We start from the raw sequence: 27,807 nt of genomic DNA on the forward strand, positions 1-27,807 counted from the left end.
GTTGGAGGTCTTTATTGAGATTATAGCACAGATACACTTCTATAGTTACCTTTCCACTTTGATACGATAGTTAAAAATGCTTGCTACGGTGCACATATAATTTAGTAACCAAGAGAATCCAAAACTTAACTGCAGTTCAAATAAATAAATAACCTACTGTTTAAAGTTTGTATTTTAAAAAGTAAAAGGAACTGTACAATAGGAAAATATAACAATACATAAACATTAGAATCTAAAGTTTTGTAGAAATAAAACTGCAACTTCCCATACATAAACAGTGCAAGAAATAAAATTCAGATAAGCTTCTGAACTGGGAATTTAAACCATTCTTAAATTATCATGCAGACATAGCATTTTAAGCCATGCTGGTTTCTATTACAGCATTAATGGTATCCCTTTTACTTGAAAACCTGATAGCCATTAAGCTCACTGTGACAACTGCTGCCAATTTGCTCTCTTCTACAGTACACGATACACAGAGGTATTCTGTTGCATTCAAAAAGTAAAATATTGTATGTTTCTACAGGAAAACAAACCAACCTACCTCAATATTTTACTTTTTTCCCCCTCCAACATGTTAGCTTGCTCAAAACTGTGTCATGTTGTAAAACCAGCAACATTTTCCCCAGTTTAGATGAACTAAAGAAAAAACCCCACACTACATAATGGACCATAATCAAGATGTGGTTACTGCCTAGCCACATTTGATGTTCAGAATTTATTACTAAAAAAGTTGAAATTGTGGAGATGTTATAAAATCTGACCTCTTGTTGAGAAGTGATGAATAATAAATCTGAAAAAAGTGGAAGTTATTTATGTGTGGAACTAGTTACATACAGACTCAAAGTGTTGATCAACTCAAGTTTCTCTATAAAATTCTCATTGAGGCAAAGACCAAGGAATGCAATTAATACCAAACTGTAAACACATCATTCATTTTACTTTGAGTGCACATTGACAATGTCAGAGTTCTCCTCATAGACTTTGGCAACAAGACTACAATAGGTCACAGCAGCATGAGTTCACGTGGAAGACTGAAAGCACTGCAAAAGAATATACTAGAAACACCAAGACCTCCTAGAAACCAGAAAAATCTGTGACAAGTGCCCCTCCTCTTGCTAAGACACTCTCCTGCTCAAATGCTGCTCTCTCAATGCCTAATGATTTTTATGTTGTTTTTACAGTTCTGTAGTCTCAGGTCTCTGTGCTTTAGCTGCATAGGTTGCCTTTATTTGCACTTTACCCGTTGTAAGTCCAAAGGGTTACAGTTCTGTCTGCAGAGGATGACAAGAAGGAAAGATCTTGTGTATGCCATCTGCATTGGATAACTTTGTCCTTGTGCTCTCCCACAACCATAAGAGGAAGCTGCTTCGTGAGATCCCCTGTGGCAGAAGAAGAGAAATCATTAATTTCTTTAATTTATATCCCAGATTTTGGGGGGTGTGGTGTGGTATTTTGGTTTGGGTTTCCCCCACCCCCTTTTTTTTCTTTTCTCTCTCTTCCCCTCTCCCCCAGTTATTTGGGTTATTTTTTGTCCCCCTTGCCCCAGTTTGTTTAGTAAAGCTTACATATGGATTTCACCTTACTGAAGCACACTGGCCCCCCACCCCCACCCCTGCTATCTCTTTCTCACACATATAGATCATAACACAAGGCCCTCATGTTCTATTTTTCAGGCATTGCTAGACAACTTTAAATACACAATCTTACACAACATGATTATATGTTAATGGTCTAACACTATCACATGTAGCTAATCACCTTGATATTTTCTCTCTCAACTCTTCCCAATAAAAATAAGTATTATGCTTTACTCTTTTTTCTCTTGAATGTATCCAGAGAAGGGCAACAAGGCTGGGGAGAGGCCTCAAGCGCAAGCCCTACGAGAAGAGGCTGAGGGAGCTGGGATTGTTTAGCCTGGAGAAGAGGAGGCTCAGGGGAGATCTTATTGCTGTCTACAACTACTTGAAGGGAGATTGTAGCCAGGAAGGGGTGGTCTATTCTCCCAGGCAATCAGCACCAGAACAAGAGGACACAGTCTCAAGCTGCACCAGGGGAAGTTTAGGCTCGAGGTGAGGAGAAAGTTCTTCACAGAGAGATTTGTCAGCCATTGGAATGTGCTGCCCAGGGAGGTGGTGGAGTCGCCATCCCTGGAGGTGTTCAAGAGGGGATTGGATGTGGCACTTGGTGCCATGGTTTAGTAGTCATGAGGTCTGTGGTGACAGGTTGGACTTGGTGATCTTTGAGATCTTTCCCAACCTTATTGATTCTATGATTTTTTTATTTTTATTTTTTTTTTTGTAACAGGGTCACTTTTACAAATGCTGCCTGGAAGCAACAGCCATCTCATCAGGCATTTAAGGAGGGAATGGTGTTCATTAGTTCTCTTACCATAATCAGAATCTCTCCCAAAACCAAGGTTTAGTTTGTCCCTTACATTCTTAGCAACGTAACTGGCCAGTTGTGCAGTTACAAGTAAGTGAGTACAAAGGGGGGCAACAAAGCTGGTGAAGGGCCTGGAGAATACATCTTATGAATGACTGAAGGAGCTGGGGCTGTTTAGTTTGAAAAGAGGAGGCTAAGGGGAGACCTCATTGTTCTCTACAACTATCTCAAAGGACATTGTAGAGAGGCTGGTACTGGTCTAACAGGTAATTAGTGATAGAACAAGAGGGAATGGCCTCAAGCTATGACTGGAGAGGTTTAGACTTGACATTAGGAAAAGTTTTTTCACAGAAAGAGTGGTCAGGCATTGGAACGTGCTGCCCAGGGTGGTGGTTGAGTCACCAACCCTGGAAGTGTTTGAAGGTGGCTTGGATGTGGTGCTTGGAATGATGGTTTAGGGGTGAGCTTTGAGGAGCAGGGCTCTTGGTTGGACTTGGTGATCTCGAGAGTCTTTTCCACCTGTATGTTTCTCTGATTCTGTGACATCCCAAAACCTTCAAAGCTTTACAGTTTCTCTTCTCCATTTAAACTAAGATCTGATCTTTGATCCAAGTTCTCTTACACCTTCATTAGAAGCACCAAATGGAAAATACCCTGGTATCCTTTGCAGTTACCTTGCAAGTCTGTCACCTTTATTTTCATATCATAGGATCCTGTGAGCAGGTAGTGTGCCCCCGGAGAGAAGCGAACAGAACGGACATCACTGGAATGAGGATGGTAGCTCTGCACCATTCGTCCTCCTCGAATGTCATACAGCATACAGCTAGAGTCCTCTTGTCCTGTAGCCAGGAGACGACCACTAGGATCAACAGCTACTGACGCTACAGCACTTCCTGCAGGAAACAAACACCCTGAACACACGATACTTACGTACGTTCGTGCAAACAGCCAACATTCTTTCTGAGCATAGGAATATACATCGTATAAACACCGAACGCTGGCCTTCAGACCTAGCTATGCTGGTATCTCACACAAAGAAAATTTTCATGTTCTAGCACTTAAAACTCTGAAGCCATAGGTCACACCAGAATGGTAGCAAAGCTGTGTGAGTGAAAGTATCTGTTTCATGACAGGAAAGAAAGTCACTCTCTATGAAATCATGTAGAATAATGCAAGGAATTCCTCCCTACCCCAAACTGTTTCAAGAAGCAAATCCCAATTCAAGTGGTTCTTAAGAATCCTTTGGCAGATTAGAGTCCGTTGAAAACTTGCAAAAATGGCTACTCTTTCCCATCCTTTCCTTTGACTCCGAAACAGTTACCTTATGTGTTGTTTTAGTGCAGTTGAGAGTGTTCCAAAGTCACAAGGCAAACAACTAGCCAACTTTTTTTAAAAAAAAAAACAACTAAACAAAGGTAAAGATACCCTTAGAACTTTCTTCTCTAAAGCCAAGCCTCCCTTCTGTGGCACAAAACCTCCCTACATTCTCTCTATATTTTAAGGATGTTTAAGCAGTATATTTTAAGGAGGGAATGGTCAAAAGCACAGCAGCGTTACCTGTTCCGTGAAATGTTGTTCCCACTACACGAACACAGCTTGGCACTCTCAGATCCCAGAATCTTACAGTCTTGTCCTGGGACCCAGATGCAATCATCCAACCACTCCATGTATAAAGTGCTAAGATGTGGCCTATGAACAAGAAGACTTCTTTGATTAAGCATCATTAATTGAATAATGAACCACTGCAGTTCTCATTGTATTTGTGTGTCCACAGATTTCATAGTCCTACTGAAAATGCACATTGCATGACCAGTGTAAGGCAGTAACCAGCTTTGCATGTTCTCCAGAATGAGGCCAGCACTCTCTCCATTAAATTAACAGCCAATATAGTTAAAAGCAAACAGTCCCCACCTCTCCCCAGATACCTCATAAGCAATCTGGGAAAAAAAGAAAAAAGAAAGAAAGAAAAAAAAAAGTCTGGCTAGAAAGAAAAACACCAAGACATTAAAACCCCCCTCCAACCCAACAACTTTATTAGAATACTACAGACATACAAGTTGTGAGCAAGAAGCAACAACAGACATACCAGTGTGACCACTTAGAGCATGCAGGCCTTGTCCTCGCTGACAGTCTGTTGTGTAAATATTACAGTCCCCTGCTCCAGCACTTATTAAAATAGCACCACCACTTTCTGGGCCTTCCATAAAAGCAAGATCTCTGATTGTCCCATCGTGCATGCTGAACTCCAAATCGGGTCCTAAAATAATCATTTAAGAAATAAAAATTCAAGGAACAAAGTGAGACATACTTTTTATGACTGTTAGTGTTGCAAACTTAAAAGCAGCTACAGAATATTTTAGGCAAGGTTGGGTATACTATCAAGTATAAACACTGTTGCACACTTTCCATAGAACTCAATTTCCATGACTACAGTTCAAATAAAATCTCTGTGAACATCATTTGAGTGTTGATTGAGCTTCTTACAGTTTTTGAAGCATTGCAAAATACATGTTGAGCACCTCCACAGCCAATTCCAGCCAAGGCTTATGGAGTACATGTATTTGGTTTTGTAAACTATGGGAAGCTGAAGGGGCTTTCTTTGCCAGGGGAGAAGGGTCATTGAGAAACACATAGGACAAGGTCTCCCGAGTTCAAACCAGGAAGGATGAGAGTCATATTCAGTGTATTGATTAGGAGGGTTAGACCTGGAAAATGGCATTTGCTATGAGAGAAGCCTTAGACTTCCAAGATGGGAGAGAAGATGACAAAACTCATCAGGAAAAAGGGGAACTGGAAATAAATTCCTACTGACAATCAAGAACTAGAACTGGTTGTTGCAGCATATCTGGGGAAAAAAATACCCAAACCAAAACAAACTACCAGAAGACAACACAATACCAGAGTCTTATAAAACAAACCCAAAATGCAACATATGAAACCCCAAACCAAATAAAAGCCCAAAACATAATCCTCAGTCCCTCTGTGGCTCTTTGCTGGATAAAGACTACAGTGACGGTGAAAGGGAAAACAGACTAAGTTCAAAAGTATTAAAATAAAAATGACAAAACCTATTAACTACATAATACAATTTGAATGACTTTGCCAAATATTGGACAAATACTTGAAAATAAAGTTATTTAAATACATGCACACTACCTGTTGCATTACAAGTTTCTGCATTAAAAGGCAGTACTTTCACGTATTTATCATTGGAACCAGTAGCTAACAGCTGTCCACAGGGACTCCAGGCTACACAGTAGATTGATCCTTTGTGATGCTTGTTCCTTTTGAAGCGAACTACAGGTTGTTTAGGAACACTGTAAGCACTGGGGAAACAAGAAGAAAGAAAGAAAAAAAAAAAAACCACCACATTTCCTTTAATTTATGAAAATAACATTCTAAAATGAAAACACTGCTTTTCTATCATTTTGGGTAACATGAAATGCATGTGACTGTTTGCACTGAAACACATACATATGCTCTAAGACAAAACAAACAGATCTTCTCCATCCCATTTTCTCACTTTTTCATCATCTTCTCATTATATTTATGAAAAAAACCTTAAACAGTCCCCTCATCTATGGAGGGTTGAATACATACAACACAGAGTAATGTCTAGCTAATCACAGTGAAGCCTTATTCTCAGAATCCTTAAACTGGTGGGATTTTGCTCGACACCCCTCAGACTTCCAACATCTTCATTCTGTAGCCACTTTTGCACTTGCTTGAGTCCAGTTAAGCAATAGTGGACCAAATAAATTCATAAAGGAATGCATTGTGCAGCTGGCATAGCTAAAGCCTGGGTCTGGGACTAAACTATCAGGCAGCCAACTGGAAAATCCAGATTCCTGACAGAAGTTTGTGTAACCTCTCTGTATATATGCAGAAAGGTGTTTCTCTTCCAGTTTCCCATACCAAACCTAATCCCTAACTGGGGACTGTGTTTGGGATGACAGCGCTATGTGAATGGGTTCTATGTACTTAGAGTACTATAGGCACAACAATATCCTCAAACAATAAACACTTGCTTTATCCAAGAAAGTTGTTGTCTATGCCATCTTTACTGTCAGGATGAATGGGACTCATCAAGCACTTAAAGGGGTTAAAGGATCAAGAAAGAAACTTGTGTCAGCCCTTTGTGGGAAAACACAGAAAAATGTATTAAAACAACGAACAAAAACTTGCCAAGAAATAAAAGACTCACATGTTCATAATTGTGAGCTGTACATGGATATTATTTGTTCAATCAAGTGACTATCAAAGCTTCACTCATCTACTAGAAAACCTAAGAGCACAGTCTGTGCAGGACACATTCACCATTGTACATAGCAATCTTCACAGGATCTAAACTGTCACAACACCATACATTTTTATTTCTGAAACTAGATCAGTTCTACACACAGCTGGAATAAAAGGAACAGTTCCACTGATGTACACTTCCTCTATTTCAATCAATTACATTCTTACAATGTTATTTCTCTGTTCCCATAGCAGGAAGTAGTCAAGTGCTTAAGATAAAGTAATGCTGTACCCAACTCCATCAATATTCACTCCAGTAATATCAGCAATAGAAATTCAACACATTACATTGCTACTGAAAAATTCAGAAACGTGCTGTAAATGCTTGAACAAGAGGCAGAAAAAAAAAAAAAGGAAGAAAATCATCAAAGTCTGTTTAAAAACATCTAAGATAAACATGGCTTTAGTAAAGAATGCTAAAATAAATCTACATGAAGGCTAATTTTATTTTGCTGCCAGAGAGGAAATCCATGACAGATCAGCCTAAGCCAGGATCACCATCCAACACACACTATGGAGTAATGGTGTAATGCCTTAGACCACACACTGAATTTGGATTCTCAGCATGTATGAAGAGGTGGAGGCTGCTGATGAGAATCACTGTGTCAGGACATCAGAGCATGTGCCCACCACAAAGACTACACACTGCCAGTCAACTGTGTAGAAGCACTGTGGTTATTTCAGTGACACCCGCAGTAATGTAGTGTGCATCTACTGCTGCTTTATCTCAAATGTAAGGAAAAAACCCCAACAAACCAAAATGCACTACTGTTATACCTTTAGAGAGCAGAAAAAAGCCTCAAAACCAACTTGTCCTGAGTCATACATCAGTTTGGACGACAACAAAAAAGTCCCAACAAAAATCTGATGTACAATTAAAAACCCTGCTCCTTAGCTGATATTCTACATAATTACAACTATTTGAAACAAACATGAAAAAATTTGAATGTGTGTCTAGACCCAGGTAGTTATAAAGATTAGAGTCATGAAGATAATGTGGTTTCTCTGCTGACCAGTAAATCCTGGGATGAGACATTTGTGACAGACTGTACACATTGTGAAAAGAACAGAGAGAAAGGAAGAAGCACAAGTCCAGAATTAAGGAAATCTCAGCATTCCTTTTATCCAGCTGCACTATGTCACTTATCACATGAGATCATGCACTGTAACTAGAGACTAAAGCTGCAGAGTCAACCTAACCTTTCCCTATGGGTAGAACAAGCTGTGTGAGAGCAGACCACAGTCAGTTAAGAAAGAAACATCCATTCCACCAAAGGGGTTTTTGCACTGTTTATCAATCAAGAGGAGGTCATCAGGGCTTCAAACCCTGCAAGTCATCTTGTATTGGGTATCAAAGAAGTCAACTTCTTTTCCTTTCATGTATTGCCAATAAAGAGTTTGGAGTTAAACTTCAAAGGCTACCTTACTCATGAGGTTTAAGGAGGACAAGAAACAAAAATAAACTACAAAAACAACCCAGATTACGTTTTGCACGCTTTGGAAGCCTGAACGCAAATCCTGAACTGGGAGAGTGTCCCAAATGAAGTCACTGTGCATACCTGTAGTTCCTTCTGAAATTGTGAAGTTTTAGATGCCTGCACTTCCCCCTACTCCAAGAAAATAATGTAACTGGAGCAGAGACAAGGACATGGTTATTGAGATACCAATATTTATTTCCAGGTGAAAACAAATGTATTTTACCTCCTTCTATTAAAAGAATGGGTGAAAAGAACAAAGATAAGACTAGGTACACAGTAACCCCAAAACAGCACTCTACCTGTCAAGGAACCAAAAGGATCAGAAAACCAGTGTTGATATGTATGTATGGCCAGGCCACTGGACATACTCTGGCAAAGATTGCTGTGAAAGTTGAAGATACGGCTTTCTTAACTGTTAAATCTATCCTCATGCAGAAACTGCATCTCAAGCAGCTCAACTTGTGCTGGCCTGGAACTGAGACATGCTTTCTCTCACTTTTACAGCTGGAATTACAAAACCAGAAGCCATCACAGTAAACACAGAAAAGCCCATCTGCTGAGACAAAAATAACATGTTTATAAAGAAAGGTGTGGTATTATAGCAATACACCTTGCCAGTAATGGAAGAGAGCAAAAAGGTAGCCCATAAAAATATCAGCAGAATGCATTTTTGTTTGACAGTTCAGGTATTGAAGGAGAGCATTGCACTAGTTACGACAACAAAAGAGGTATGAAGTATACAGACATCAGCAGCTATGGAAGAAAGAAGCGCTTTGATACAGACAAAGAAATTACTGTGTGGTCATTCTTACCTCGGATCAATTACTTCTGGATAGGCACACACTCTCAACGTTTTAGAGTTGGAGCCAACAGCATATAAGCTCCCACTGGGATGAAAGGCTACAGCTCTAACAGCTTGTGTGTCTTCTAGAGTATTAATGCAAATGAATTGCTTTTTTGATTTGTCCTCCTGTGTAGAAGAATAACAGTCAAATTAGGCTCTTCAGTCTAAGACTGGACAGTCAAAAGCACTGTACCAAAGTATCAGTAAGTAGCAGCACCAGGCAAAACTATTCAAATGAGAGATCCATATAACAGTGTCTACTCCATGTCAGGGAACAGCGTATTTCAAAAACTTCTTTTCAATTCCCTTTTACATCTAATATTGGATGATCTTTTCTTGCTCTTGCTCCAGGCTTCCAACAACTTTTGTCCTAAACAGCCCATCTCAGACACATATGATACTACAGTTTATTTCTGAGTAAACATGCTTGATCTGTGTGAAACTTGCAAAAGGAACAAAGTCATGTTTTCACTGGAAACAGTCCAAGTCATAAACACAGTTTATAAAACACATAATACTAAACATCAGGATGAAAAGCTAGGTCTTCAAATGATAAACAGTTACGATTAAATTATGCTAAGCTTCATTACATCATCCTCTTGACTACTTCAGTGCCACCTTTCTGAAGTTTTGATTTTTATCTGATGCAGAAAGTTTGGAAGGCACTTATTGCAAAGTCATTTCCCTAAAGCTGGGCCATACTGACTGGAGTCCAACAAGCAAAATTTCAGCCTGGAAGACACAAAACAATGTCTGTAAAAGGCAACCTATTGGAAACTCTGTTGTACAAGAAGCTGAAAGAGCTGGGATTCTGCCCTTGAGATCAGAAGGGCTTTTTGGGCATAGAATGTGCATATGTAAACCCCAAACACACACCATTTGCATCAGTGCATATAAATACTGACAGAAGAAGTAAAGAAGATGGAACAAGACTCCTCTCAGTGCTACCCAGTGGAAGGACAAGAGGCAACAAACACAAATTGAAATACAGGAAATTCCATATACATTCTTTTGTTGTTTCAAAAACCATTATGGGAGTGGTCAGATGTGGAAATACATTGTCCACAGATGTTGTAGAGTCTCCATCCTTGGAGATACTCAAAAGCCAACTAGACCCAGCCACAAGCAACCTGCTCTCACTGGTCCTTGAGTAGTGGGTTTGGACTCAACTCTCCAGATGACCTTTCCCACCCCAATCAATCTGTGACTCTTAGGTGGCAATAACCAAAGTTCATGGTAAATATCTATTAACAATGAAAGGGTGTCACATACTCAGGAGTAAATACTGCATCTTGTGAAAACAGACATTGTAAAGTACAGTAAGGAAACTCACCTCATCACATCTTGTCCTACTTAAATTCCCTGAAGAGTCTTCTGACTGTGACTGAGTGACAGCATGCTCTGATGCACTGTTTTGATTTGGTGAAGAATTTAAAACCATAAGAAGAAAGAAAAACCAAAAAAACCCCAAACAAAAACCTAACAACAATCAAAAGCAGGGAGAGATTTGTTTATAAGTATTTTTTGGACTGAAGGTACAGTTTCGGTCTCAGAACTAGTTTACATGGACAAGTGTCAGACCTGCGATTATTTATCATTAAACTATTATTTTTATGAGAGGTTGTTGGTTTTGCATCAGTTTCAGGCACTGAACAAGTGAATGCAAGTTAAACATATCCATTTTCATACCATAATACATAGTTACACACAGATGTGGAAAACAGGTTGTTCTTTCAGGTCAGCACTACCTTTGGTTAACAGAAAACACCAAAATGCATTTCCCACTCTGTCCTGCCCCTCTCTCCATCTAGTTTGTATTTCATAAAAAAGCTTCCATAGAGCACAAAATAAGTAAGAACTGTACACGTAAGATGGAAGGGGAAAAAAAGTAATCTGAAACTGCAAATAAATGCAAAAGGTAAACCATAACAAACCCACCATTTCTCATGTGTGCTGTCAAAACAAGGATTTTATAATCCCTATAAAAACATACAGAAAACACTGATTGTGAGCTAAAGATCTCTACTCAATGCCAGATTCATTTGGTAATGAAAAAATCAAAAAAGCTCCTCCCACAGTGCTAAGAGAATGTTCTATCCAATCCTGAACAGTCTCAAGTGACTTACATTTGATTCCCCTGCACAGGTGACTCTTCAGGAAAGGGTATCTGATTAGCTGCCCCACGCTTCCGAGGAGTGCTGGTATTAACATTCTGGCTATCAGTTGTTATCCTCTGACCAGCATCTGAAGGTGCTGATGTGAAGTTACTTGCTGGATTGGTAGATGCATTCCCTTTGCTCCCATTACACTGCTGGCTAAGTGTCTGTACATCATTTCCAAGACTGTCCATGCCCATATTTAATTCTCCTAGTTTCTGGATAGATCTAATAACAAATGAGAAGGAAAAGAAGATGATCACCAAACCAGGCTATTATGAACACCTGAGAAGGGATACCAGTGGGTGGAGAGACAATCAACAAAACCCCCCAACCTGTTTAGAAACTGTTCAGTAAGATTCTGTTGCTGATCAGCTCCATCTTCTTGATTTACACCTCCTTCCAGCAGCATTTGCTGGTACAGCTGTCGTTGTTGCTCTTTCTGCTCCAAGTGCTGCTGGTAACGTAGCCTTTGTCTGTAATATTCCTGAAACTGCTCTGTTGAATCACGAAGCTAAAAATAAATAAATTTTAAAAAAAAATTAGAATCAGTAATGAAAATTAAATAATCGTGGTATTTAATCTAAACATTTACTTTATGGTTTGTTATTTCAATACAGGCATCAAAAGGCCAACACATTCACCTGAGGAGTGATGCTTTCCTTCTTCCTTAAAACCAGCTACAATTTACACATTACAAGAAATCACTGCTAGCCTGTTCATCCATTGCTGAAGTGGTTCCACCATATTTCAGGAGGAGACCCCTCCTTCCTACAAAACTTCTGAAGTATTACTTAAGATCAAAGCAAATAGATGACTGAAAACAAAAAACCATCAGAAAATACCATAAGCTACATTCTAAGTGCCAAGACATATTTTCACTACAAAATCAGTATTTTCTGCCATGTCGACACCTCCCTACCATCGTTACGCAGAGCCCATTTACCTATCCTCATAGAAAACCTTGAAGTGCTCTATCCAAGTGTTACATTAGAAATTGGTGTCTTGTTCTAACATTAAAATGTCTTACTCTGGACCAAACAAAAATACATGAGCTTCCTTTCTCTTCCCCTTTACATACAAGCTACTCTTGTATACTCTTCCATATAAAATCTTCTTACACTTAGATATCATAGCACAGCTGTACACATACAGCACCAAGATGTGGAAAACAAAGTGAAATTGGACTAGGTATTAGATTCTTTTCTACACGTGTATAGTACTCTGGCCAATATCTTCACTTACAGCACAGCATCTCCTGTCTTCATTCCCTCCTACAAATTCTGTGACTAGGGTTTTTTTTGCCTTTTGAAGCCTTCCCAGTTATATATAATGCAGCTAAGCTCTTTCCTCCCTCCCCTTATTCCCAATGTGCATACATAACGCTGTTGCAGCAGAGAGGTTACTCAAAGTCCTTGAGGAGAGTTAAGTCCTCAAGTCTGAAGGACTTTGTTAATCCGCCAATAGGCCCCATTGCCTCACTTAAATATCCAGAGTCTACAAGAACACAGCCTTGTCAAGACTAGATTGTTTTTTAGTAGCATATATAAGTCAAGACAAAGTTTACTTAAGAAGATCCATCTGGAGTCTGCAAACGAAATAGACTGCATTCTCTGGGTTATTCATCATTATTGAAGTAACAGACATTTGAAAACATGTTTTCTGTTTAACTATTATTTCACTTTCCCTATATTGCTGTTAAGGAGGAAAAAAATAAAAAGGTAAAAAAGGATAGTCAAGGCACAAGTTTTCTAAGATGAATCCAAGAATCATTATGCATTGAATTATAAATAGCAAAAGATACAACTACTAGGAATTTATCCAATTTTCATTTCTGTGAGTTCTAGACAGAAAATGATGCAAGATGACCAATGAAAGTTGGTGTTAACACCAGAAATTGCAGGCAACATGCCAGATTCCTCACTACAAAAACTAAGAAAATTTTAAAGCATTGTTTAAACTAATATTGCTGGCTTTGAGTACCACAAAGTGTTGTGGTTTTGTTGGTTTGTGGGTTTTTTTGGTTTTGTTTTTAAGATACACACAACAGCTTATCCAAACTGCTGATATGGGAAGGCACACTTATCAGCTGCATTACAGACTCAAATGACAGCAGAACTTTCTACAATGGGAAAAAAAAAGTCCTCAGTAGTTTGTTACAGGAAATGCAATACAGTATTTTCACTACAGTAAAAACAAGATTGAAAGCAACCCATTGTCATGCATGAAGTCCTCAACACAATAGCAAATCATTATGAAGTGATCAGAACACAGCTCAAAGAGCCTCATTATTTTTCAGCAAACAACCACCACCTCATTTTTTTCTTGCTTGGCTGGTCCATGACTCTGTGTTCCACTACGTTGTTCATTTTCTGGAACTGAACTCTGGCACTGAGTTTCACTGCTGATGGGATGCTGTGGCTCCACAGGAGTATCACTTCTTGCAGCAGCATGCAAAAGAAAAGAAGCTCAAATGAGAAAAATAAAGAGTAGAAAATTCCCTGGGAAGTAGAGAAAGATAACTTTCTAGAGTAAAAGATGATAACACAAGTGTGCAGACTCCTAAAGACATAAACTGAAGATAACTGCTCCAGAAAAAAATGGCCACTTGCAATGGGTTACACGAAACAAAATAAAACCCCTAACAAGAACAGCCAGTCATTTCCCAAGAGATTTACCACCACGGGATATCCAAATTCCATGTTTTATATTTCCACGCTTGAATTACATATATCCTTTACCTACCAAATTATTCAAATTCTCCTATTTTCAAGGCAGAATGTATGATCCATACTAATTACCACCAATCTAAATATAAATTACATTTATCATCCATTAGCTGAACATTCCCAGAAGTTCTATACAGGAAAATGTTTACATCAGTTTTGCTATACTTGTACTTTACAAGTATCTCTGCATGGAACTTTTTCCAGAATGCTTTAATGATCAGTAAGTCTGCAGAACACAATTAAAAGCCCTGGATTCTCATCTTCAGTTTTGTGAAAGTCCTCTTTATTCACTGACTTGGAGCAAAGCTCTTTCAGAAGTTGCTCTAGCTTTTTTGGGTATCCCTGTATAATAAAGTGAATTAGTTGACTAAAAGCCAAGTAATTGCTTGCTGACTACAACCTTTAAAAGACATACCATATTTTTGTCACGTGCAAGAGGAAGCAAAGGTCAGACCTACATAAAGCTCAAGTTCCCAGCTTCCACCCTTGCAAATACTGCTATTTATGTTGGACACAATCTGAAGTTGATTTTGCTTCTGAGAAATGTAATGACTACTTGAAAATAATGAGTCTGGCTCCTTAACATCATTCTAACCTTCAAGAGGGGTATGTATCAATGAAAACAAAAACCAACCAGCGAACAAAACCAAACAAAAACCCAACACCAAACCCCACCAAAGCAAACACCCAACGAACAAATAAACAAAAACTCCAATAACCCCAAACTAACCACATAAAAACCTTTACACTTCACTTAACACCACATGAAAATCCCAGGAAAAAGAACTGCAGCAATTTATCACTTTATTTGGCTCACAAAGTAACTCCACTTGTGCAGAATTATTGTAGTCCACTAATACTGAAAAGGGATACAAAAAGCTTTCAAGAATCAGCTTTAACATCGGACCTTAGGATACACACACAGATGTTAAGGTTTGTGCATACAGATCAGTAAAAATAGAGGAAGCACAATTCATTAGTATCTTCAGGAGGTGCACTTTTTACTCATGTAACACAAGGGACACTCCATTAACACTTAAGCTATCCAGTTGTGAAGAGGCTGGTAAAAACAAAGATTTAAAAGGAATTATTTAGAATCAAATAAAATGGCTCCTTTCAGCATAAACATTAAGATAACGTATTCAAAACATACACTACTGTAAAAATTTCCTTTATCAGCATAATGATGTTTGTTTCCTTTTTATTTAGTTTAGTTACAGATGTTCCTTATTTTAACACAAGATACAAAATATTGCTGTAAGGCAAAACTAATAGACAAGGTGACTGTGGCCAAGATTGAATGGCACAGCTTTCCAAGTGTCCTCTGCCGGCCAGTGTACCCAAGTTCAGTGATAGTTACACACCTGCTTCTCTTAAAAGGCAAAAAAGCTGACAGCTGCTTTGCAGAGAAGCATGGATTTAGCATTTATTAAGTGGCAGAACTGCTGATCAAAATAACAGCCAGGCAAAAGCAATTTACAAGTATCATTTCTCCTGGTTACCAGGACTTCTCTCAGTAAGAACTGCAATGTTTTGATAAAGGCTTTAGTTCTTCAGAAAGCAGTCAGTTTTGCAGTCTACATTACATTAAAAGGAGTTAGTAATAGCAGTCACCATTGTCATAACCCAACTATCTACATGTCCAATATAAAAAGTGTAATACTTGACAGCTCTCTTATGCAGCTTAAATATTTACTTACCATTTCCCAAACCAATTCTGAACTACTATTCTAACAATTTAAGCAATAGAGGAATGCTATAATAGCAGAAGATTTCTAGGGACTTTACTAAGACTGTTTCCGTATGCAGATTTTGGAAGTACACATAATCATCTAGGGTGTCAGGACCAAAACTGACTTGAGGACGGAACGAGATGGCACTTGAGAACAGAATGAGACAGGGAAAGATGAGAGTTACAGCTATTCTACTGTCTCCATCTATTTATATGGAATGACAGAATTCAGTAATACTGAGCACAAATCTTAGCTAGACTCTGTTACATAACCAGAGCATATTGTACTCCATGCTAGGATTTCAGCTTTGAGAAAGTACAGACTGAACCTGTAAGGCTCAAGAAGAAATATGAAAATATACTTTGATCCTAAAAGTGTCAGGAAGGAAACCGCTTCTGAACAGAGAAATACAACAGAATTTAAACAATCAAATTATCCTTCAACATTACAACCATGTTCAAAGTTCCAATACAAGTAAGAAACGTAACATGAAGCGTAACATAAGCCAATGTTACAACTACTACAGTTATGCTTACCGCTCAGGTGACTCTTCAAAAATGCTGTGACACTCTGTATTCTCAAGCATGAGACTTCGGCTGAGATTCTGTACTCCTGGGTAATGGAAATTCGCAAAAGAATGAGACATTGGAGAAGTTTTGGTCCCAAGGTCTGTGACTCGCTTATCGTGATTGGTTAATCCACATGAGAGCCCATCCAAGGCAGGGTTCAAGGAGCGGGTCATGTAAGCATCTGCTGACTGAGGCCGTCGCATTGGGGATGATGGATAAGGAGAAAGTTTGCTGATAAGAGGTGTCAAAAGATCAGCGTACGCAGCTTTTGTAGGCTTGAGGAGTTTATCAACGTGAATATTAAGCATCTTTTGTTCAAAAGCACAAGAAAAAACAGTAGCTGGCAGATTCTGCAGCCACGACAATAAACTAAGGTCCAAGTCATCACACCCATTGCCACACAGGAGGTCAATGCCCAGCAATACTTCACTTTCTGTGATCTCTTCTCCAGTTGCTTTACTCTGACAGAACTCCACACAACATTCATAAAGCAATCCCTTCATTACAAGCTGAAACAAACGATTGTTACTTGCTTTGAAGCCAGCCTCACTCAGTTTCCTATCAGCAGGAATAAACTCTGCCACCATGACGCAGGCTTCTTCAAAGCAGTGAACCCGCGCAGTGCTGGGATTCCAGTCCTTGAATTCGGCATGGTTGGTCAAGCGCGGCAGCGTCAGCAGCAAGCAGAGTTTACTGTAGTCTTCCTTCGAGGGACAATATTCTTCCAGCGCATGTAGGCACTGCACAGCCTCTCGCATGGTAAATTCCAGCTGCAGAAAGATTGACACGAACAGGGTAGTTTGCAGGATGTGTTGCTACAGCAAAACAGTTCATTCAAGAAAAGCAGGCAGCAGCAGAGTTTCTTGGCTAGCATTCCTTTATTACTGCTTGTGTTTTAATTCACACAACATAGTCCAAAGTTGCCAATGCAAATGTAGTTAGAGTCAAATTACTCGATGGTTTGACTTTCCGAAATCACACACACCCCCACCCCACCCCAGTGTTTTTTCTTTTCACATGGACTTACAGAACTTTCTCACGCCACTGCATGTTTGATATTACAATTTAAAATTTGTAGATCAACAGCTTTGATTCTGTTGTAGCACAGAGGGTTACTTCTCAAATCCAGACTTACTTTCCCCTTTTTTTATTGCTATGAAAAGCCATTTACATAAGCTATAAAATGTTTGCAGAGATCCAGTGAGTAGCAACTCTGAGTTGGCTTTCTATTGGTATTTCCTGTTCTTCAATCAATAATTTAGAAAAGTTCTCAGAAGCCCTCCATATGAATCAAGGGCTTTAGTATGAAACTTGTGGATAGCTAAAAGCCAAGAACCATGTTAAACACATGTAGCATGGCATATTTAGTTTTAATTATTTTTTTTAAAGTAATAAAAACTCTCATGTTACCTAATACCTGCTCAACACAGCAGCTATTCATCCACAACAGACCAACACACTTACTAACATTCAAACAAACAAAAAAGGAGGACATTAGTCTGTGCGTTTTTCTTCTCTACTGCTATCTAGTATAAGTATACAGCTCAATTGATTAGAGGAATAGTACACCTTCCCTTTACAACTCCAACAACATATTTACTTTTAGCTTTCTCTATACTATCACCAGAACCCCCTCTAGTACAATGTATGTGTGATGGGACAGAATTAAAATCAACTATTGATTTTGCTATGGCACTCTATTTTTAATTTCCTAATTGACATTTGGTATTCCTGCATTACCAACATGAGTAACAATAATTAATGTCACAATCTGCACACCTTCCTTGCCAATCTGAGTAAACATCTCTTTCCATATTGGAAACCTTATGTTCCCAACTCCTGCTGTTTGCACATTTAACTGAATCAGTCCTTTGTGAATGCACCTGTTCCCTCCAAATAATTGTATCTGCTCTAAAAGTAACAAAAATTATATTTAAGATTAATCTAAAGACGAATTCCTAACCTGGTCCTAATTATGACAATAAATTACTTGTTTCAGCACAAATTTGGAAAAACAAAACAAAATGAAACCCCACACCAACCAACAAACAAGAGCCCTGTGCTTTAGCATAAAGGTCTAAAGTAAATTTCAGGATCAGGACCACAAACGTGGCATAGTCACTGATCTGTGCTGCTACATTTCAAAGAAACTCTTTTAGATACAACTCCATTTGAGACATGGGGGTCATACTAATTTCAAAAGGACAACAATTATTTTTTCCATTGTTTATGAAACCATTTGGCAATAACTGAAATTAATGTATTCTGTGCTGGGAGCTTCTGCTCTGCCTTTAATCAGAGTGTCTCAAGAGGCTTCTTGACAACAGAAACATTGCTAGACAAGAGACAATTCTTACATGCTGAGGCTCATCTTCTGCTGACATGGCATTGTTTACACATAAGGCTTCCAAGAACTTCTGCTTCATTATAATGTAACGAAATCTGCAGGTAAGAAGTGAAATGTAAGTCCTGATCCAGCAGTTAACATTCTTTCAGAGACAAACAGGGTATTTCACAAGCAATTTCTGAAACAGGCATAGGAATTGCAATGACAAGGAACTCCAATCTCAAATTTTAAACAAAGCGGTAACCACAACATTTTTTTTTTAACAGAAAATTACTTTTTCAGTTATTGCTTTCAAAAACATTACACTAAAAAATTAAAATACTTTTGAAGTCCATATTAAATATTAGTTGGGGTTGTTAAACCTGAAGATGAGAGTACTCCAGGGACACCTCAGAGCAGCTTTGTAGTATTTAAAGGAAGCCTACAGGACAGCTGGAAAGGGACTTTTCACAAAGGCATGTAGTCACAGGATGAGGAGTAATGTCTTCAAACCAGAAGACGTTAGATTGAGGTTAGACATCAGGAAGAAATTTTTCACCACGAGGGTGGCAAGCCACTATTACAGGTTGCCCAGACAGGCTGTAGAGGCTCCAGCCCTGGAAGTCTTCAAGGCCATGTTGGATGGGGCCTTGAACAACCTTGTTTCGTAGAAAGTGTCCCTGCCCATGGAACTAGATGATATTTAAGACTCTGTCCAACCCACATCATTCTATGATGTTAATAACAGTGTAGCAATTATACTAAATTCTGTACTAGAAATATGATAGAGCAGCCACTTACACTTTAGGAACGGTATACAAGTTAGAAACCAACCAAAAAAAGCCCAACATAAAAACAAAACCAAGCCAAACAAACAAACCCAACAAACCAAAGTGAAAAACTCAGAACCATTGCTTTCACACACAATATTTAGAAATAAAGTCATTTTCCACAACTCACGAAAAAAATGGAACTCTGGCATACATTCTAGTTTACCTTTTCTTGTCGAATTTTTCCATACATTCAAGAGGCTGAATAAATTGAAGAACCTCATCCCACTGACCATCAAGAATTAACTGCCTAGTAAAAGAAAGTTATTACTTTAATTGCAGTGGACAAGAATGTCCTTCATCCTTCTAAGCAAGCAGCTGATTTACATACACAACAGTCATTAAAACAGATGATCAACATGCTTTACATAGATGCCACGATGACTGATGTGACTAGTAGTAACAGCAAAATCCAAGTGCTCAGTCTTTTGCAAAAATATCTGGATACTGGAAAGACAAACATTACTTTTAGAGGCATATCAGAGAGGACAAACTATCCCTGTGTCTCCTGCTTTACCTGTCATTCTTACTAAAAAAAAAATTAAAAACCTTAAAGGCTACGAATAAATGTATTGATTCAACGAATACATCCTGAAGAATGTAAGCTAACTAAAACTAAGTTCATTTTAATAGCAGAAATCCTGCTGGACCTATTTTGTAATGGCCTTGGGAAAAAAAAACAGGTCCCACACTAAGAACATGAAGGGAACAGCTTGGCAGAACTATACCAGCCCAAAACCTCCACCTCCATGATCAGAGGACTAGACTGCATAGGTGGATTTCTTCACACCTTCCAATAACATTCTCTACAAAAGTCCCAGATCTACAGGGAAGGAGTGAGTTTATTAGATGTATAATCCAAGTAAGCTAAGAACCAACCAAATAGGATTAATAACTCTTACGTAATTATTCTTCCATTTTGTTTTATTCCAATATCCATAACTTTTCTCAAAAGAGAAGCCAGGTGAGAAGCCTTGTCAAATGATAAAATTTTGAGTTAAGAACAGTTGAATGAATTATTGTCTCATGCTTCTACAAAGTCATTAAGTACCTTTAGCATGAAATAGAAAACAGCAATGATAAAAAACTAGTGTGCACCCATAGCGACTCCTTTTAATAATTTTGAGGGCAACATCCCAAATGGCAAATGACATCAGCTGTCATGCCCTGATGACAGCAGAGTCCCCTTTCATATTGTTAAATTTAAGAGAAATCTTGGTATTAACAAATGAATAAACAAACAAACAAAAATTTGTAAACAAATCGAACTCAACCTATGATGTCTAGTCAGCAACTGCAAGTGACCTATAGAAAGGGGTCATTAACTTCAGAGCTCATACAAAATGCAGGGTTGAACCACAGAAGTGGGATCAGGAAGCAGAAGAGTAAGATGAGGACATGAGACCTCCTGTTCAGTGGCATAGGGCTGCCTACTTAATCACAGTGGGCACCACACACTTTGGTATATGTGGTATGTAAGCACCAGAGAAACAAGTCCTACCTTAGAAAAAGCATGTCATCTGAAAACAAGCCATTAATGACCCCACTTTCCTTCTCAAGTGCCAGCATACTGATATGAAGTTTTCTTGAGTTTAGAAAATCCAGTATGAGTTTAATTATTTCAGCTTCTTTAACATTGACTGTTTCTTCAGCCGTCATGATGGCAGCCTAAAAGGGAAGGCAGAATTTCAGCTATGATCATACCTGGTTAACAAACATTGGCTACTAAAAAATTAAAAAATACAGTTTTATAGAACAGTTTATTGTAGCATTACAAAAATTAAATAGACAATATTAGGAAATAAGATTTTGAGAGGTTGATTATAAAGCTACAATTAAAACCTAATGATGTGTCTGTACCTTTTATATTTGTCATATGTATATACAGAGGCCCAGATAAACAAAGCTACCCAGAAATCAATGTTTCTGCAGTGTGAAAATATTGTGCTCATCAAGTCTGCAATAGGTAAAACTTTCTTTTCTGAAATGCAAAGAGTGAAGTTCAAAGAGCATAAAAATGATCCAGTTAATATATTATTATCTAGGGATCTTACATACAAACTTAAAATGTTTCTCACACATGCAAAAACCGTGGCACATTCAAAATGCAGCTTTGTTCTTCTTTCACAGGAACACCCATTCTGTCGATGCATTTTATGAAGAACCTAAAGCTGCAAACCCAAGGCAGCCTAAGACCTTTTGACTGCTGACTGCCAGTGCAAGTCACAGGCCAAGGACCTGTCTGCCAGCAGTCAGCTTGTTTAAACCTCCCATGGATATGACATCCAAGCTCCTTTGCAATACAGTTTCTCCAAAGACATGAGACTTGCAGTAAGTAGTTCTTTTAGGAAACGTACAATACATTCTGCTTCTAGGTCAGTCTTGCACGATTCTGTAAGTCTGACTTAAAGCAAAAGCTGTTCAACTTTTTTCAAAACCTTAAAAAGACTTGACAGCTGATCTGCTGAAAACTATTTGTGGGGAGAAACCATCTAATACAGACAAGCAGATCTTGAAAAAAGAGCTAGTGGCTAGCACAGTGAGTGAGACTTCACATCAAGAAAAAATCCATTTAAGCCCATTATAATGCAGAAAGATGTGGTCACTCTTTTCACCTCCACACTCAGCCACACATCCCCAGCCACAGCTCCCCAAAATGGAGCTGTATGGTTAGCCAGACCACTCCTCTGATCCAGCTGCCAGTTAAAAACATTTGTTCATCATGTGAACACCAGAGCAGTATTGCTGACACAAGGTACTGACAGCGCCTTGCTTTCTGGCAGTACTGAAGTCTTCATATGACTTGAACTGTTTACGAGAGTGTTACCATTAGGTTCAAAGGATTGGGGTGCAGCAATGAATCAAATATATACACATATATATATAAATAATTAACTATACTGTAATAGCAAAAGCAGTTTGTTATTTAGTACAGCAAAATACTTACACATGTACCATCAACCCCACTAGATATGTTAGCAGGCAGTGGAGCATAGTCTGGATCTTGAGATGGCAAGGCACCAATACTTCACAGATGTCTCCGCAACAGCAGTGTTGACTGACATTCGTTACAGCACTGCATCACAGTTCTGGGTTACTTATATACCTTATGTGTCCTGTCACATAGGGCCAGCACACATGCCAGGAGGCAGGGAAAGCATGCCTTTAATGATGTAATGCAAAAACCTCATAGCACTTGCATGGTAACAGGAAAAGTGGTCATCTGAGACCCCTAAGGATCATAATCCTCCCTCCTCTTCATTACTTACACAGTGACTTTCCCCCCACCCTCCAAGGTCCAGTGACACACAGCCCCGTTTCACAACATGGGGTAGAGATCCATTTCACTACTTGCATCTTCTAACTTCTTCCCTTTAACCTTCAGAAATTACATTGCATATAGTCACAACAATAGAGCCTTGTCCAGAAGTCACATCCACAGATAAAAGATAGTAACATTACAGCGGAGCCTCTGTCCATTGGTTACATCTACAGATCATAGTCCATTGTTACATTCAGTTTCCCCATCACTAACACAGAGAGTACACCAAATAACAGAGAATAGGTCAGTATTTGTGATGAAACGTCAGCAGAAGGCAATATACCCAGGACCAAGGACAGAACAGTGGAGTAACAGTAATCAGAAGAATTAATAAATGGAGATGACCCCACAGGGCAATAGGTTACAGTTACCCAAGCTGCTCCCCCTTTTAATTAAAAAAAAAGTTAAAAAAATCAATAAAAATGCTTCTTAATTCCCTTATGCAACCATTTACTTATGCAGAAATCTAACAACTATGATGCTGAAAGACAACCAGCTGTGGGTAACGGCTCCCAAGACAAGTTGAAAAGAGAATGCAGCCTCCTGATAACCCTGGCCTTGGAAAAGTGGTGCCCATACTAGGAAAGATGCACAGAAACTGGTATACTACGAAATTACAGAAAAGTCGTAAGTTTTAATAATCCAAATAAGGCAAGAATTAACAAGAAATTAATTATTTACTGGAGCAGAGGGAAGAGACAAACACTCCAGTGATGATCACTTCACTGATGATCATAAACCAACGCTAATTAACTTCAAGGAATAAAAAGAAATAGGCACTAGTAAGAGGGGGGGATTGCACTACAGTGTCTGAATCCCCAAATTTTCCATCTGCTCACTGTTGTATGCCACCTTTTTTCCAAGGAAGTTTTTGTCAGAACATTTGACTAGGAAAGCATGCAATTATAAAGGCAGAGTTTATTTTGGAACAACAGAGACCTAATTGTGCCAGATGAAATGGCCCACCTCCTTTAAAAAAAAAAATCTCATTTTAGCTACAGAAGATTCCAATCAGAAAGTATTTTGATGGGTCTCATGAAAGACACAACCAGAGACCATGCACCCACTCTCAGCTAGTAAAGACAATCTGGTTTGCAGAAAGCTTTGCTACAGGAAAGAATACAGGTAAGACACACAAAATCAAAACTGTAACTTGTAGAAAGATGCTTTTCTCCTACATTTTAGCACTGGTTCAGCTTCCTCTTTTGGCAACTAGACATGGATTTTTGGTCCCAGAGAAAAATTTAACCCTGACCTTAAATACTGAAGGAAAACAAAATAATTAAAAAAACCCCAACCCAACACCACAAATTTAACCAGCAGTTTAGTGTTAACAGCTTAATTCCCAACCTCACCTACTGCAATTGCATTTCTCTTTAGCATGTTTTGTGTTTCCACATTAATTAACTTAACTTTCTTGCCAGAAGATGAAGTAAAACTTAGGCACAGCTATACAGAGAGTCTTTGTAAGAAAAATACTGCAAAATTTCAGATTAAAACTCCCTTTGAAGAAAGGAACACGAAGTGCAGTTTTCTTTTCAACTGGATCTCCTGGACTCCAAGTCTAAACAGGAAGCCACCCTACACAGCTTCAGAATTGATTTAATTATTTATATATTCTATTGAGAGAAAAATGAGTGCAGTACTCAGTACTTTGCTTAAGAGTACAACTACACTAAGCAAAACCCTAGCATCTGCAAGAAGTTGCCTTCCATTTCTCCACAGTAATTTTAAAAGAACAGGTTTGTCCTGAACCTAACATCTCTGTCAATTCTACCACTTCATTTATATTGCCCATATAAATTAGGATAAAGGATGATCAGCACTCTCCACATTTCATAGTGGACTACTAACAGCACTTTTGGGGTCCTGATAAGAAAAATAAAATATAATATCCAAACCGTTTGGATACTGAACTTCTGAAGAGTCAAGGTACACCAATAAGCTCATACATTAATATTATGAAAACATGCAGTGTGCATTTGCTGTCAAAGCAACACAAATAGCTAGAAAAGAACAGTAAATCTACTGTAGAAGATTTTTCACCTAGGCTGATGAGATCAGACTTCTCTTATAATCATTATGCTGTCAAAAGAATAAGCAGCACTATGACACAAACACAAAATTATAAACATACCTAGGCTTACACATCACCTCCTATGAAATACATCAGGTTTTCTGACATTCAGTGGTACATGTGTATGTATGTGCATCAATAAAAATAATAATTAAAACCAAAAATCATCAGGGAAACTCAAGATGAGAGCTCAAGCTGCATCTTTGGTCCATCCCACTATATTGTTTTCTGCCAGCACATATGGCACATAACGTCACAATCTGATCAGCTCAGGCACTAATACTCAAGAATGACTGAAGCACAGCATTAGCTTGAGGTATAATGAAAGCAAATGAGTATTACAGCTTAACATTTCAGGTACCTTCAACCAACCTTTTTAATCTCTCCCAGTCTTTTCAGAACAGCACTTTCCCACACCTGTCCTCTTCTTCCTCCCGTCCACTTGCCCTAATTATCATCAGCCCCTAGTTATGCATTTATATTTGGTTTTTTCCTAGTAAAACTATTATCAAGACAAACCCCAAAACTTTTTGCAACAAGTTTGGCACATCTTTATTCTGTAGCTTCAAAAGACAAGAAATCCTTTAAACAAGCTCTTTGGAACACAGACTACCTACTCCTTAATTTTCCAGGGAATGGCTTCCGTCTTGTTCTGTTCTTACTCATGTTCTAAGAATATGCCGACAGTGAGAACACTCTCCTGGTGTTACAAGCACAAAAAAACAACTCTTGAAAAAAGGCACACACCCCCCTCATATGTGCATACACTTATACTATTTCAGAAGAATGTTTTTAAACTAGTACTGTCTAAAAATAGTGTCTAAGTAGTCTTTCTCTTTAAATCATCTTCCTTAGAAAAAATTTAAAATGCATATGCACTCATATGATAGAAATTTAAAGTAAGGTTTACTACACTGAAAAACAAGTAAATACTGAAATTCTGAATGTGACTTATCATCTGAAACAGATCACTCCCTGACAGAATACATTATGCACTTCCAAAACTGGGCAACGAACATAAAACCTCTAACTACTCAGACACACATGAAATAAATACTGCAGTTGAAATCTTAAGCACTGTACTGAAGACGACGCAATGCATAATGAAAAGTCTTGGTTCACTGACTGCATTGACAGCTGCAATGCATACCCATAATCTCAGCACCTTGCTGAGCTATGACACACTAAAAAACAAATGTGAAGATGTTTTAAAAGCTGGCTGGTTTGTATTAAGCTCTTTCACTTTTTAATCCACCCCACAGCCACTTACATAGAACTCTTGGGCCTGCCCAGAGGCCACTCCAGAGTTCCAACTAAAGAGACCCCAGAAGGGAATCAGGCCCCAGTAAATACCTAGTGGCTCAGTTTCTGATGTGCCCCCCAATCACCTTCCAGTCATTCTATACCAAAAGAATTAAGGGGGAAAAGAAGTCCATAGGCCATTTTTTTTTAATTACAATTGATTCCCGTAACAGTGGCACTCAATAACATCCATTTTACCCTAAGAGACTGCACAACTCATTATTTAAAATTAACTGTATCGAACATAGGAAGCCCTTAATAGAAAACTGTCACCAAATATTGTGCAGATCAGCTCTACGATTGAAAGCTCTTACTATTCCAACACAGCAAATAACGGTCCTTTTATATACTAGCTTTTTCTTCCTCACACAGATTTTTCACTGGCTTGCCTTCTAGTAATCCTTTTTTTCACCCTGCTTAGATCAGCTGTTGCTTTACAGCCACCACTGTAATCCTTATCTCATCACACTAAGAGGTGACCAGCTGAGTTCTTTGCATTCAATCCCTGCTCCAACATGCACACTCTCTACCCAGAGCATTCTGCATCAAGAATCCCAAAAAGGTAGCTAAATTACGCAATACTTCCACAACAAAGTGAAAACGGCACGGAGAAAAATGAAAGACTCGAACAAGTTACAAAGACCAGGATTGAAAGCGTTTTAACTAACACCCACACCCATACACTTGCTCCAATTATTTTTTTCCCTTCACGTGAAGCTCCACATGGAATCCACCTCTGCTGGTGAGAGGGTTCAAAACAACCGCACTCTTTAATCACACGGCGCCCAGCCTCAATTAGCATTTAGGGACTGTCAGCTCAGCGCCAGCAGCAGACAGGGCCGCAGAGGAGCCCACGCTGCCTTGAAGCGGCCCCGAGGACAGGACGCACATCGCGCCTGCCGCCTCGCCCGTCCCGCGGCCGGGGCCCGGGCACGCACCGCGCCGGCCGCGGCGGTCAGGCTAGCCGGGCCCGCCCGCACGCCGGCCCGCCCGCACTGCCTACGGATGCCACAACAAAGGGACGGCGGCAACCGGGCGTTGCCGGCTCGCTGGCAGCTGAAGTGATGCTCTCTTCGGCGCGGGGAAGCGACGGCAGGCCCCGCGCAGCAGAGCCATACCCGGCCACCAAAAGTGGGGCACAGATGCCCCTCGCCAAAGCGGCTCCTGGGTCGGCGCTCCCACCGGGCAGCACCTACCTCACGGCACAGCAACCACGGCCCCGGCTCCGCCGCCCAGCGCGGTCAAACCGCCGCGGCCCCTCCCCGCCCAGCTGCTTCCAGCCCCTTCACGGTGCAGTCCTCCGCTCTCCAACACTCACCTGAGGGGCCCAGCGGCCCGTTCGCGCTGTCACCAGCGAGATGTGAGAGGAAAATGGCGACAGGCCTAGCCGTGCGGCGGCTCCGGTGTCGGGCTCTCACTCCCGCTGTACTTGACACTGCGGTTACCACCCGCCCTCACCACCGACTGTCCACCGGCGCGGACACCCAGAACCCTCCCCGCGCCGGGGCGGGGTGCCCGCGCCGCTGCCTGAGTGGAAAGCGAAAGGGGGAGGGGGAGACTGGGCCGGCTGGGCGTCGCCTGCGCCGCGGGGGCGGGAGGGACAGATGGTGTCGGGCGCTGCTGCGCTGGGGCGGGGCGCGCTTTGTTAGCGACGGGACGAGCCCCCGCCCTCCGGGGCAGTGCTGGGAGGAGACCGGTCGAGTGCTCCTTCCGCGCCCCAAGGCTGAGGCAACGGCGGCGTGAGGGGCGCGGCTGCC

General features: G+C 39.8%; 1 protein-coding gene across 3 annotated transcripts; it reads right to left on the reverse strand.

Moving 5' to 3' along the window:
* WDR47 (WD repeat domain 47) lies at positions 1-27,606 on the reverse strand. Of its 3 annotated transcripts, none has more exons than XM_054165580.1 (15): positions 27,369-27,606; positions 20,851-21,017; positions 19,516-19,599; positions 18,551-18,635; positions 16,161-16,963; positions 13,476-13,599; positions 11,498-11,676; positions 11,133-11,390; positions 10,340-10,415; positions 8,975-9,132; positions 5,542-5,711; positions 4,472-4,642; positions 3,943-4,074; positions 3,060-3,278; positions 1-1,382 (listed from the first exon to the last, which is right to left on the reverse strand). In XM_054165580.1, the coding sequence occupies exons 2-15, from the start codon at positions 21,006-21,008 to the stop codon at positions 1,240-1,242; spliced, it is 2,760 nt and encodes a 919-aa protein (XP_054021555.1). In that variant the 5' UTR covers positions 21,009-21,017; positions 27,369-27,606; the 3' UTR covers positions 1-1,239. The 3 variants fall into 3 exon arrangements, with proteins under 3 accessions (XP_054021555.1, XP_054021553.1, XP_054021554.1); XM_054165578.1 differs by having other exon boundaries at positions 13,476-13,602; positions 27,369-27,605; XM_054165579.1 differs by lacking the exon at positions 27,369-27,606 and adding an exon at positions 27,247-27,260 and having other exon boundaries at positions 13,476-13,602.
* Between the last annotated feature and the right edge of the window lie 201 nt (positions 27,607-27,807).

Source organism: Dryobates pubescens, chromosome 11 (genome assembly GCF_014839835.1).
Source record: "Dryobates pubescens isolate bDryPub1 chromosome 11, bDryPub1.pri, whole genome shotgun sequence".
In the NCBI taxonomy this organism is placed as follows: Eukaryota; Metazoa; Chordata; class Aves; order Piciformes; family Picidae; genus Dryobates; species Dryobates pubescens.